General features: G+C 50.4%; 3 protein-coding genes across 3 annotated transcripts; 1 reads left to right on the top strand and 2 right to left on the bottom strand.

Moving 5' to 3' along the window:
- Positions 1–4,504: 4,504 nt before the first annotated feature.
- COL26b_005735 (uncharacterized protein) lies at positions 4,505–4,921 on the top strand (the record flags this gene model as incomplete). The annotated part of the gene is made up of 2 exons (XM_053178574.1): positions 4,505–4,763; positions 4,812–4,921. 2 exons carry the CDS (start codon positions 4,505–4,507, stop codon positions 4,919–4,921), a joined length of 369 nt encoding a protein of 122 aa, XP_053037394.1.
- A 1,680-nt stretch (positions 4,922–6,601) lies between these two features.
- COL26b_005734 (uncharacterized protein) lies at positions 6,602–7,531 on the bottom strand (the record flags this gene model as incomplete). The annotated part of the gene is made up of 1 exon (XM_053178573.1): positions 6,602–7,531. The coding sequence occupies one exon, from the start codon at positions 7,529–7,531 to the stop codon at positions 6,602–6,604; it is 930 nt and encodes a 309-aa protein (XP_053037393.1).
- A 1,824-nt stretch (positions 7,532–9,355) lies between these two features.
- Positions 9,356–10,068, bottom strand: COL26b_005733 (uncharacterized protein; the record flags this gene model as incomplete). Its single annotated transcript, XM_053178572.1, has 3 exons — positions 9,356–9,375; positions 9,454–9,610; positions 9,751–10,068. The coding sequence occupies 3 exons, from the start codon at positions 10,066–10,068 to the stop codon at positions 9,356–9,358; spliced, it is 495 nt and encodes a 164-aa protein (XP_053037392.1).
- Between the last annotated feature and the right edge of the window lie 3,420 nt (positions 10,069–13,488).

The raw sequence follows: 13,488 nt of genomic DNA, 5'->3' as shown, positions 1-13,488 counted from the left end.
TTTGACCCTGGGTATCTCAACACGGCCTGCATCAAGTCAAATATCACCTTCATCGATGGTCAGCGGGGCTACATCCAATACCGCCAGTTTTCCATTGAGTATCTTTTTGAGAACCATGACTATGAGGAAGTAATTTACCTACTTATCTGGGGGAAGTTACCCGACAAACCAGAGAAAGAGCATTTTCAACGGAAGCTTGCAGCAAGCTGCGTTCCGCCGGAACATGTGGTTCAGACCATTGCCTCTTTCTCAAGAGATTCGTCAACCAGCACGATGATGATTGCTGGCATTGCGGCTTATGCAAGCCAGGATGAAGGGGCCATCAGCATAATGGGTTCTGCTAGGCCGGCTTACTTAGGACGTGCGGGCCAGGTTGACGCGGCCATTATTAGATGCATGTCAGCGCTAGCTACCGTCGTTGCACTCGTTTATTGTCACAAACGAGGCAAAAACCTAACGCCAGCTCACCCTAGCGACTCCTTCGTTGCGAATGTCGTGCGCATGATGGGGTTCCGAGACAAACGAAGCAGTGCTCTGCCTGACGTGGGGATCCAGAGGTGCTTAGAAAAGCTATGGATTCTCTACGCCGACCACGAAATGACCAACTCAACAGCCGCATTCTTGCACGCGGCTTCGACTTTAACGGACCCTTTATCATGTTGCATTTCGGCAATTGTTTCCGGATATGGACCACTGCACGGCGGCGCCATCGATCTGGCATACAAGACGTTCGAAAAGATCAAAACACCCAACGAGGTGTACAGTCTCATCACGGCCGTGAAAACGAACAAACAACGTCTCTATGGATATGGGCATCGCATATACAAAACCGTCGACCCCCGCGTAAAGCTCATCCACCGGATGATCGACCAGCACAGGGATAAGGTAGAGTCGAATCCAATGCTGGCCGTCGCATTGGAGATCGACCGGGTCGCAAACGATGACGAGTACTTTACCAGCCGCAACCTCAAAGCAAACGCCGACTTGTACGGGTGCTTCCTGTATACTGCCATGGGCTTTGAGACCGATATTATTGTCGCCATGGCTAGTCTCTCACGTGCGGCAGGTGTACTAGCGCACTGGCGGGAGGCAATGCTGGAGAGAGGCCCCGCACTTTGGCGGCCCAAACAAATTTTCACAGGCAAAGTGTTGTCGCCGACCGTGAAGACTTAGAAAGACAGCAAAACAGGTGACACACCAAATGTGAGCCTTTCTCAAGTTCCGCAGTAACAGGCCCTCGGCATGTGTGGAAACAATTTAAAAATATCGCGAAATCATCGACTGTCTTTGGAAAATGCTCTGCAGTGCGGTCAAGGTAGCGCAGGTAACAACGTGTGGACTAAGCGTGATCCAACCCATTCCTTGCGCAAGCGAATGGGGCATTTCGGGGATTCACTGATTGCTTCCCCGCCATTCCCCTCTTATCTTTTTGCGAGATGTGACATACGGCACTGGGGCGACGGAATTCTTGATGTTCTAGGGTCGGGGCGCAACCCGGGGTTCCGTATGGACCCTTGTCCTCTCCGGCGTTCCACAGTCCGAGGTAAGGCCAGAGAACAGGCATGCGATAAGACCCCACCATGAGCACAAGATGAGCAATGCTTGCCAGACTCCCCAAAATACATCAATTTATGTTTGCTGTGGAAGATAGAGAGCATCGATTCGAGTGTTGCATGGGAGAAATGAGGCCGCCCGTTAACAGCCGTGTTCCCGTCTTTTGGGTGTTATGCGGTCATTTAACCTCGTTGGAACTCTGGGCCTAGGATCTCCTCGTCACTCTGATTGTCCCCACTCACAGGCTTTGAGCCCACGGAGGAAGGTCTCGAAAAACGACCGCCACGCCCAGTCTTTCGTTCCGCCTTTGTGATGGAGCCGACCCCATCCGACCCCTCGTCCCTGCCCAGTCCAGGTCGCATACTTGTCCCACCGAATGTTCTCAAACCGTATGAGCCGCCGTGACTGCGTTCATGGTATTGACCGGTATCTGACGAGGTCAATCTGTCCAACTACTGCTTGTAAAGCGGCCGGCAGACGGGGATGCCGATGCAGATCATTGTGACTGCTATCTCAGCAGCTGACCAAACAATAAGGCCCACGGTGTCCTCTGCAACCCTTTAGTAGCTGCTGCAGCGCGGTAGCGAAGGGAGGTGGCAAGGAGAATCTACTCAGGTAGTCGGAACTTGAAAGTGCAGGCACTTCGATCGTTCGCTTGATTCCACATGCGCCGGCGCTGAAGCATGATTAGACAAGGCGTCTTACAGGAATGGTTCTCTCACAATACTCCAAGGCTAAGACTAGCCAAAATGACAATCTTTTCGCGTGTGTTCATCTGCAAACCCCATATGAAGCTCCACGGGAATACCGCATAAAAGAAGTCGACGACGACGCATAGGACTGAATATCGTCAACAAGCCGCTCCGAAAGAACGTTTGCCCCAGTAAGACTTACTACAAAGGAGCATTGAAACTGGTGTTGAGTCAATCTGACAGTATCCTCCGGGTATCCGACGGTCCCATCAATACCGCGGTGGTGTACACTGCAACCAGAAAACGAAGCAAGTTGAGATGGATGCACCCATGAGAAGGCCCATCGATATCCAAATTGCGATCTTGTGCCATACTTTGTTTACTAAGCGGAGAAGAAACAGGCCCAACGACCACTTTGCGATAGCCATGCCGACGACAGCAAACGTTTGTCCTATCGCTTCGAAAAGAATCGCATCAACAATGCTGTCGGGATCAGATATGTCGTCTATACTTTGACCAAAGCCATAAGTTGCTGATATGGTTGTGAATATGGTGTAGAATACGAGAAACGCCTGTAACGCATGTCAGCACGAATGGGCAAGATTCGGACGTAAAGGCACCATACAAAAGCGAGGTTGTAAACATGGTCGTCTACCCCGTAAGCCTCGACAATTACCACTCGTGTGTACGTGCGTAGAATCACGAAGGCCAACGTCAATGCAGTCAAAGACCACATAGTTGCAATAGTCCAAGGACCGGAACCCCCCAACGGCATTTTTGTCACGCTTGACCGGGTTTCTACGAGAAGAGTAGTCGTCGATTTCTTCGTGGCTACTGAGCGCTGATTGGGAGAGGGTTGGTATTGGAGACGTCAAAGAATATTTGGATATGATCGAGAGAGGTAGAAACATTGCGACATCCGCTGTTGGCGAGCCTCCAAATAAAGTCTTGTCGAAATCATCCGTCGCCAGGATTATGTCAGACCAGTTTCGCTTTCAAGTGGCAGTGAAGGGAAGCGGATTTGATGAACCGTTAGCAGGCATGTTTCGAGATTGAATGAGTCTTGACGGTCCCTCAGAGCTCGGCGAGATGATCGCCATAGCCTCCTCGAATGACCTAAAGCGCGATGCTAGTCTTCTCGGACTTGCTCCATACCGTTGCGTTTGCCTAAAACATAGCAGTGGCTCCTGCTAATTGACAGGCATTCGAAAAACCCCGGGCTGACTTGCTCGCCATCTCTAGGGGGTGGGGGTTCAGCCAATTACACAACTTTCATTGTCGAATACCAACGAACGGTAAGATTCCAAGTACGAGATGCGGCCCTAGCCCGCAAGCACAGCGAATAATAATTGGTCTTTCAGCTGCTGATCTTGCAGTGAAACCCTTCGAATGCCTAACGTGCATGCAAAAATATGGAGATCTCGGACTCGCGTTACCGAATTGAGTATATATATCGCAGTTTGCTTGCGACTGCGGTTAAACGGTTTACCAGTCTACCCCCGTCCCAACATAGGGCAACATCTAAGCGGAGGCTGATTTCAGCCCCCAGGGCAGAGGAAGGGAACAGAAGTTCCAACGCATCGACGTAGACCCACCATTATCTCATCCTTGCCTTGCCAAGCGGGCGACCAATCAGGCTCACGTCAATCACTGTCAACAATTGCACTGTTTCAATAAATTATTAAAAAGACCAATGATTTCTCACCCTAGGACATGTAAACCACAACTTTTTCTCGGCACTGAAGACTCAGCATTGAGGACGCTTGAAGTTACCGGAACTCATATTACTTTCGCCCGCTGTTTTGTTGGAAAAACAAACATGGGCGTGACTTACTTGAATTACCCCGCTGGGCTTTTTCGACCTTGGGACGGGACGGCCCTTGCCGTTGCCATTGTCGTTGCTCCCATATTGGCCATCGCAGGGTGGTGGGTGACTGCCTACTTCACCTCCCCCCTCAGACAATATCCTGGGCCAGGTTTAGCCGGTACGTATATCATCAATTATCAGTTATCGCGAATGTTTCTTAACACGCACAGCCTGGACAAATTTGTGGCGACTATCTGTTGTTCGAACAGGAAGTTATCATGTCAAGATCAAAGAGCTTCACGACAAGTATGGAGCCGTTGTTCGCATCGGCCCAAATACTCTGGACCTTGACTTTCCAGAGCTCATCAAGACCCTCTATGGTACGGATGGGAAATGGAAGAAGGTACGCGTTGTTCCCCTACCGCTTCCGGCAAACATTCTGGCTCACACCATGAGCAAGACCGAGTTCTACCACAACAACAGCGCTATCATCGACGGCAGAGTTACCTACCACCTGTTCAGTACCACAGACCAAGCTGAGCATGCACGGATGAAGCGTCCAATTGTCAAGTACTACTCCCAGAGTAGCGTCATGGGAATCGAGCCACTATTTGATACCTTGATCGGTGACTTTTGTCACCACTTGGAAAAGCGATTCATGACCACCTCCAAGCCGACAGCGTGTGATCTTGGCGAGTGGATCGGGTTTTGTAAGTTGACTCGATTGGCGTGGCAGTACTCGAGCTAAGACAAAGTAGACTCTTGGGATGCGAATGGCGCTGCTTCTTTTAGCCAGCGATTTGGCTACATGGACGAGGGATGCGATTATGACGGCACAATTTCCATTGCCGACAAAGCTCTTGACTAGTGCGTTGAATGTGTTTTGGCAACAATCAAGACACTGACTTGTGAATAGCTTCGCTGCTGTGGGGCAAATGCCGTTTCTGGACTTCCTTCTCGACAAGAATCCTGTTATGAGAATCGGCCCTCCGAACCTAGCAAACATTACACGCATTTCTCTCGAACACCTAGTATCTCGCCTCCAAGGCAAAGATCCTAATTACGACCCCAACGTTCCCGACTTCCTGCAGCACTTCATTGAATCTAAGCAGGCCCATCCTGAACTTGTAAACGATGGCATCATCATGGGGTACCTCCTCGTCAACTTGCTCGCCGGCGCTGACACAACTGCGATCACCATTCGAGCAATCTTTTGGCACGCGCTTCATCAACCCCTCGTTTACCGACGCTTGGAACAAGAGATTCTCTCAGGAGAGCTGTCTGATGTTGCTTCGTACAGCTCAGCACGCGCGCTACCATGTCAGTAAACCGCTTACAGCTTTATACATGAGCCAAAGCTAATGAACATTTTGCAGACCTCGAAGCCGTCATTCGCGAGGCCATGCGAATGCACCCTGGGGTCTGCATGTTACTTGAGCGGTATGTGCCTGACGGCGGCCTGGACCTTCCGGATGGCACCCACGTTCCGGCGAACGTAGCTGTTGGTATAAATCCCTATGTTATTGGTAGAAACAAAAGTATCTGGGGCGACGATGCGAATACCTACCGGCCAGAGCGCTGGTTGCAGAATGAAGATGAGAGCGACGCAGCCTATAAGACAAGACTACGTTTGTACAACGCGTCGGACTTGACCTTTGGTGGTGGGTCGCGAGTCTGTATTGGGAGAAATCTCGCTCATCTAGAAGTTTACAAGATTGTGGCAACATTGATCCGCAGGTATGAAATCTCACTCGTCGATCTCAACCGCCCTTGGAAAGTCACGGGTAGTTGGTTCCCGAGGCAGAGGGGCTTGATTTGTCATTTGAAGAAGCGGGACCAAGGATCGTGTTGAGTCTTTCGGATGAGCTGCCTGGGTTCTTGGGTTGTAATTTGTTGTTGCTAGATACCTTAGACGTGAAGGATATGAAAATTAATTCCGATCGCGGTGTAAACAGCCAAATTCAAACAAATGTCAACTCTGGGCATTCGAGTGAGTTTCGTAGGGAACGTGATCGCGCGCCAATGCACCAATACGGCCACTCACAGCGATGACATGTCTACTTGGAGAATTAAATGATCTATTGGCAATCAACGACCAAAGGTTTACGAGATTTGACCCTTCACAATCAGACCATGGCTTGTCACGGGCCTTAATTATCCCGCTGAGAGTTTTGCCGTGTCTGGCAACCCAGAAACCACAACATCCAGTCCAAGGGAACCGTCCGAAGCGAAGCAACGTTTGCATAGGACTGTCATCTAACCCGACCGAGTCTTGAGGCTGTGCCTCCCTCCGGCGGCAAATGGACCTTGGTTATGCACTAGAGTCTAGGGTACTTTCAGTGGAGCGTAATTCTCCAGCTTCTGTTTGGAGAAGTTAACATTATAGCTAACCATAATACACACTACTAGATAGCCAACTGTAATGTCTCATTTACGAGGCCTTGCTTATATTGAGGGTCGTGGGGTCGCATCCCTTCAAAGCCCGGTCTTCACTGTCCAGTAATATGTATAAATAACAATACCGAAATACAATCCAAGAGGTAAACCGCTAAGGGAATATGAAACAACATAAGAAGGCAACTCCTGCAGCAGTCGCAGCAAAATTAAAGGTGGATGTAATGGCGTGGTTAAAGATTTGCAACACAGCAGCGAGAAGCTCTGGGGAAAGAGAACCCAGTTGGGCAGCCTGGCCGGCCTTTGCCAGAGCATCCGCATGGCTAGGATCTAACCCCGGGAGGCCCGCAAGCCCCTTAGCGAGTGTTGTTGCAAATATGGTCTGCGCGATAGAGATGCCTAAGGCCGCACCCAGGGAGTTAGAGAAGGCAATGAGCGCGTTCGCGATGGCACGGTCATCCTGTCGTTTGCCGATTTTCTCTGACCGCTGAACGGCGACATAGGGAACCTGCCAGACGACACCCAGCGCGGCACCTGACAGCAACTGAAAGCCCACCACCATGCCCAATCCTGAGCTGACGGTCAGCATGTGCATCAAGCCCGCTCCGATGACAAAGAGGCCGGCGCCGACCCAGGCGTACGGCCTATGGTCTGACAAGCCGACACCGCCGTCGCTGCTCCGGGAAGACATGGCGCCGCCGGCGCCCACCCCGGCCAAGGCCATAGCCCCAACATAGGCGAGGGTGCGTAGGCCCGAGGCCGTGGCGCTCATGCCCTGGACGACTTGGAAGTAGAATGGCAGGAAGAAGACGTGGGTGAACATGGCCGCCGAAAGCCAAGTTATTAGCAGCATGCCGCCCACGACCGCGCGATCGCGGAGAAGACGGGGAGGGATCATGGCGTCATCGCCGTTGAACCGCAATGAGACGACGAAGGCGCCCGTGAGAACGGCCGAACAGACCAGGCAGCCCCAGACCCGCCCGTCCGACCAGTTGTACTTTGTCCCGCCCCATTGGAGGGCCAGAAGCAGGCTGACCATGGCCGGGACAAGGAGAGCGGTGCCCAACGGATCCATCTTCTGCATTCGCCTTATCATGGGGAGGACTGCAGATGAGGCTGGTGTCAAGCCCCGGTTGTTTAATGAGCCAGGAGGGGCACTCGTTGGTGTGCGTTTGCCTTCATATCCTTCATCTGCATCGCCAACTGTCTGCATTTCTGTGTCTGGCTGAGCCGGAAGCGACGACTGTCTTTGAGGAGGTCGAAACACGGCCGAAATGAATATGGCGGCGACGCCGCCGAGCGGCACGTTTATCCAGAAGCACCATCGCCAAGTCAGTTTCGGTGCATCGGTGAAGGCACCCCCCAAGGGCGGACCAACCAGAGACGCCAGACCGACCATACCAGATACGATACCAAAAAGTGCCGGGGCCCTCTGCGGGCTTACCGTCATCGCAACCATGTTGATGGCGCCTGAGTAAAGCGCTGCCGCACCCACGCCCGAGACAACACGTCCGGCGATGAGGGTCCCCGAGTTGGGAGCAACGGCACAGAGGACAGACCCTGCTTCGAAGACGACCAGGCTGCCGAGATAGATCCACTTGACATTGAATTGGGCGTATGCTTTGCCGTACGGCAATTGAAGCGCCGTCGAAGCGACTAGAGATGCACTACGGTAAAGTCCGGCATCTTGAAGCGAGTCGAACTCTGTCGTTATGCGCGGTATGGCCGTTCCTATGTGTATGCATCTCGGCGTCAGATCGGATCTTTGTTGGACATCTCATTGGGGTTTGAAAGACAAGTTGATTTACATATCAATTGCTTTTTACACAATGGTTCTAGTGAGATATACCGAGGATTGTGTTGTCCACCGCTGCCGCAAAGGATACCAGGCATAGACCTAAAGTTAAGGCGGTAATCGTCACCGTGTTTGACGCCCACTTGCCTCCCTCTTTGTGGGTTCTTATCTCTGACATATTCATGTCTTTAAGACTCTTGGCGTCATTGTTTTCGACGTCTGACCTGCCTATTGGTAAGATAGGGGACTCATCGATGCAAGTCGTCTTTGTGCAGCATTGATCTCTTTTCTCTGTCGATGTTGTAGTAGACATTGTTCACGTTGATTTGAAGTAGCCAAATTGTATCTGAGAGTGTGCCACGCGGAGGGTGAATCTGGTCTACGATACAAAGTAACGTCTTTTGATTTTGTTGTCCCCTTAGATGTACAAAGCCTGGTGTCGACGCACACCACGAGGACGTTGCCGTCATACTGGAACTATGGCCCTAAGACAAATCACCCGAACGGTAAACCACCCGAATGACAGCTACACACCCAACTTACATCGGGTCAGCAGTAACTCATGGCGTAATCCCACGTGCAGATTTTACAATAGCCAATTGGCACCAGAGCTAACCTTGCCTGTCCACATCTGCGTGTCGTCTGCGTGCTAAAATCTCGGCCTTTGGATTACCAATCCTCTGGCTTCTGATGGTAAAACATCTCATGCCTTCCTCCTCCCCAGGACCCTCCGCCAGTTTCAGATCGAACATAGTAACCAGCTCGGCAAGGATCATCTTGATGAGCCATCCTGCATAGTGACGTCCGCAACACGCCTGCACGCCGTAGCCAAAGTTCAACTGTCCCGGGCTATTGTGAGAAAAAGCGCTGTTAGCCATTTATTTTCACCAAGGCCTGGAAAAGGATGCGGACAGGCAAGGAAATGTTACAACCCTGAGTACGAGTAGCTCAGCGTTACCTGCTGAGATCCGGTTTCAACATCCATTTTCATGTTGTAAAATCTTAGACCATCGAACTTTTCAGGATCCGACCATCTATTAGGGTCGAGATTCACGGCGTCCGTCATATATGAGATTTGAGACCCGGCTGGGAAATGAAGCCCCGACGAAGTAGTCATCGGTTTAAGAACCTTTCTGGTCAAAGTTACTGAGGACGGGAAGGTAGTTAGAGAAGTATTCTCTCTCCCTCTGGAAAAGACGTGTACATCTTACCGAGGGAAGCGGCGTGGAGCCGCTGGGATTCCTTCATAAAACTGTCCATTTTCGGAATCTGAGAGAGCCAGCTTCTTTCATCTGTTCGATCGACCTCCTTGAGTTCGTTTCTTAGAATCTCCTGGTACTCGGGGTAGAGTGCAATGTCATAAAGGACCTGCCACAACTGGACCACCACAGCACCACATTAGTAACTGAGCTTGAAATCATGCAATCGAGACAGGAAGAACATACAGTTTCTGAAGTTGGATGTATGGCGGTAAAAATTAGCTGGTATTGTAGTGTCATGTGAAACACGATATCGTCTTGTTTATCTGGGTCTGTCACGGTCAGAAAGTCGTCGATCATGGTCCGCTCCCGGATCTTGCCCGCTTCACTGCGATCATTCCCTAGTCTAGCCACTTCAAACTCGGTCCTCAGACGGTCTGCGAGCCGTCTCTCTTCGTTCCGTAAGTCTCTGTAGCCCTTGACAAAGCGGTATACCAGCGGCTGCGCCCACTTCGGCCATTGTTGAATACCCCGAGCCGCCGCCCATACGTAGGCCAAGTAGGATACTTGACCGTCGACCCAGTACTGGTCTCGAGAAAGCGACTTGCCCACAAATGCACGAGCCATAATTTGTGCTGTAAGCTGCCCGGCGGCGTAGCTGACATTGACTGACGTCCATCCCTCGTCATCAGGATTACTGTACACTCGATCTCGACCATCAAATAATCGAGAGCAGGCCGCTGTTGTCTCATCTATCATGGGCACAATAAAGCGGGAACCGGTTGATAGGAGCCCCAGCTTGGTGCCTCGGAGAAAAGTATCGTTATTCACACCGAAGCCCGTGGCCCATGACGAGAAGTACTGCAAAACCATGTGGCCAAAGGAAACCTCGGTTCTGGGGTGCATACAAAGTTCCTGAATATGATGGGCGGGCAAGAAGACAACGAAGCCATCTGCCGTCATAACCTTGAACGGCTCGTCGGGGTACTTCTGCGTGTTATCGACGATACCACCCGAACGAGCCGCAATGATACAAAGACGCACCTGTAAAAGACCTTTTCTAAGAGTAGTTCCAAGATTCGGTCCGTCTCTTGGGACCTCGGGGCAGTCAAACTTCCAATCCCACTTGGCTGTACCCGCACTCAATCGCGTCACCACCAGCCAAATTACAACAGTAACGCAGGCCATGTACGGCCAAATAGGTAACGCATGAAGTAGGGTTATTGGTGATTGAGCTGATATAGTTGCCCAGACGGAATGCACAGCACCTCTTTGGGGGATGGGACACGAAACGTTTTCCATAGTGCACGACAGTTCTTTGACTTATGAAACAAACACCAGTCAGTGTTATGCGTGAGAGGAAGTAACAAAGAGTAATCCCTATAAGCTATCTTTGATAGCAAAGGACGGAAGAGAGAAACTTATTTCATCAAACAAAAGAAAGAACGATAACTTTCGCTGATCTGCTGCCCGGCTGCTAGAAATCGTCATGCCCCGATCGGGTAATTTGGCGTGCTACAAAGGAAAACCTCCGATTTGGACTCTAGCGAGCAATTTCCGAAAAGAATCTATTCCTCCTAAGATAATGATAATGAAACCTCCGCAGATAACTGAGAAAATCATTTTTACTCATACGCATGATTCCAGCCTCAATAGTCAGCTCAAGGCATTGACAAGAAGTCCGCCATCGATAACGAGCCGAGCACCGTTCATATATGCACCAGCCGCGCTTGAGAGCATCAAGACCGGCCCTACCATCTCCTCGGGGCGGCCCGGGCGTCCAGCGGTTGATCGCAGTGTTGTCTTCTCTGCGACGGGATGCAGACCCCACCCGACTTGGTCTGTGTCCGCGGCGAGGACTGGCGATTTACGCTCGTGAGATTCCAAGGTCGTCATCTCTGAAGGAAATATCCCGGGGCAAATTGTGTTCACGCGAATCTTCATTCTATGAGGATACGAGTTAATACTGCGTCAAAAATTTTCGTCAAGAGGGATGTGCAGATTCCAAAACTCGTAGGGGTGCCTGAAGGCGAATCACACTTACGGGCGAAGGCCGGATGACAACAACAGGGCAAGTTTGGTTTCTGTGTCAAATGTTTTGTTTCAGTAAGTTAGACCAATTCCAATTGGCGGAGGGTGATAAGAGGGAGGTGCTTCTAGGAACGTACCGGCAGCCTTTGAGAGATCGTACGCCACTGATGTCACAGACGTTTGGTTTGTCAAAGCGGCCAAAGACGATATGATCAAGACGTTTGGAGTAGCAGCTTTCCGTAGCAACGGAACCAAACATGTCGTCATGAAGTAGACCCCGCGGACATTAACTGAAACCGTCGTCACGTAAACCCTACATGTGTCCTAAGTTATTCATGGGAGCTTACTGTGATTTGCAGCATCGAAATCTTCACTGTATTTGTACAGTCAGCGCACTACATTCTTGATCCTCCAGGATACATTCACTTACTCATCGATGCCATTGAGCAGCATGCTTTCTACCTCGTTGGCTATCCAGCAATGGAATCAGCTGCAGCTCGCATAGAAATCTTCACCTTGTCCACTACCCTGGACTGAAGGTGAAGCGTGAATGTCGTCAGGGTCCCGTAGGCTTACCATTATCTGGATCTTTGGCATAAACCTTCCAGAGGGTCATCAATCCAGCGCAGTTGACGACGGTGTCAACCTAGAACGAGAGAAGCAGGTTAACAGCGACGGACACAGGACCAAACTGATGCGGGTGTGAACGAAACAAGTTTCAACTTACGTGAGATTCGTGCGCCCCCAACTGCTCCGTCACTTTCTCGCAACCAGCCTTAGTCCCAAGGTCTCCCTGCAGTACGTGTATGTCGCCACCTATCTCACTGGCAGCAGCTTGCAGAACCTCCAACCGTCGGCCAACAATATAAACGCGGGACCCGTTGAGTGCAAATCCCTGCGCGATACACTTCCCAATACCAGACCCACCGCCTGTGACGATGACGACCTTGTGACGTACTGAGAAAAGGTCTTCAATCCTAAGCGATACATGTTGGGAGCATGAAAGGCTTTTCTGCAATACATTGATAGCCTCAGGCATGATCGCTTAGGCACTTTTTAATGCGGGCAGAAATGACTGCTGCGAGTGAGAAGAGTTCATTTGGACGTATGTAGATCTAAAAGCGCTGGGCATATTTATAAGCAAACGGTGACGGTTAAAGAAAGATTTAAAAGAGTGTGTCAGGCGTGCCGGACAGTTTTCACTTAAAGACCCGACGGGTGCCTGGTGACATCTAACGCAATTGAAGCTGTGTCACGGGCCTTGCAACCCTGCCTTGATGAGGATTGGCTTGACACAGGTCTTGACGCTGTTCTGGTCGGGTTTAACAGCGGCCTAAGCTACCCTATTGTGTTAGAGGCAGCAGCATGCGATTTCGACTAGGAATTACAAAAAGAGATTATTAGCGATGCCTTCGCTAGCCTCTAGAATATGCTTTTCAATCATGCGTAAATGCACCTCCAGCTATTTCCTTTTCGAAGTAAGTTCATTCTTCCTCTTCTTTTCCTCTTGCGTGCTCTGGTTAAGATTACCCTCAATGTGTTTATCTGTCATGGTAAACTCGACGGCTGTTTGCAGGTTGCGGATGAAGCGCCTCCCGGAAACCTGATAGAACACGTTCTGGCCCTAAATGTATCTCTCTCGTTAGGGAGTTTTGTATGCGACGTGGGCATTTTCCTCTGCTTGGTTGGCGAGGATATCCTTCTCCTCAAACATTCTAGCCGCTCTAGCGTATTTCTCCTAGTCTACTAGGTTAAGTTTGCAGCATATTAATGCGATTATAGCTAAAAATTTAGATACTTTATATAACTCTTAAAAAAGCTTAAGGTTTTTAAAGCAGCCCCTATTATCATAGAATATATATTTATATTAAGTATTATGTTACGGTCAGCTATCCGACAGTAGGGTCTGCTAACAGAAGCTGGGGATTGACACGTAGTAACAGTACACTGAGGTCGTGGTCTGGGTCGTAGGTCGTAGGCTTGTAGTAGATCAGGTCTTCAGAGGCTAAGGTGATC

Source organism: Colletotrichum chrysophilum, assembly GCF_026319265.1.
Source record: "Colletotrichum chrysophilum strain AFK26 chromosome Unknown scaffold_40, whole genome shotgun sequence".
Classification (NCBI taxonomy): domain Eukaryota; kingdom Fungi; phylum Ascomycota; class Sordariomycetes; order Glomerellales; family Glomerellaceae; genus Colletotrichum; species Colletotrichum chrysophilum.
Note: the sequence above shows the minus strand (reverse complement) of the source record. Positions and strands in the feature narration are given on the sequence as shown.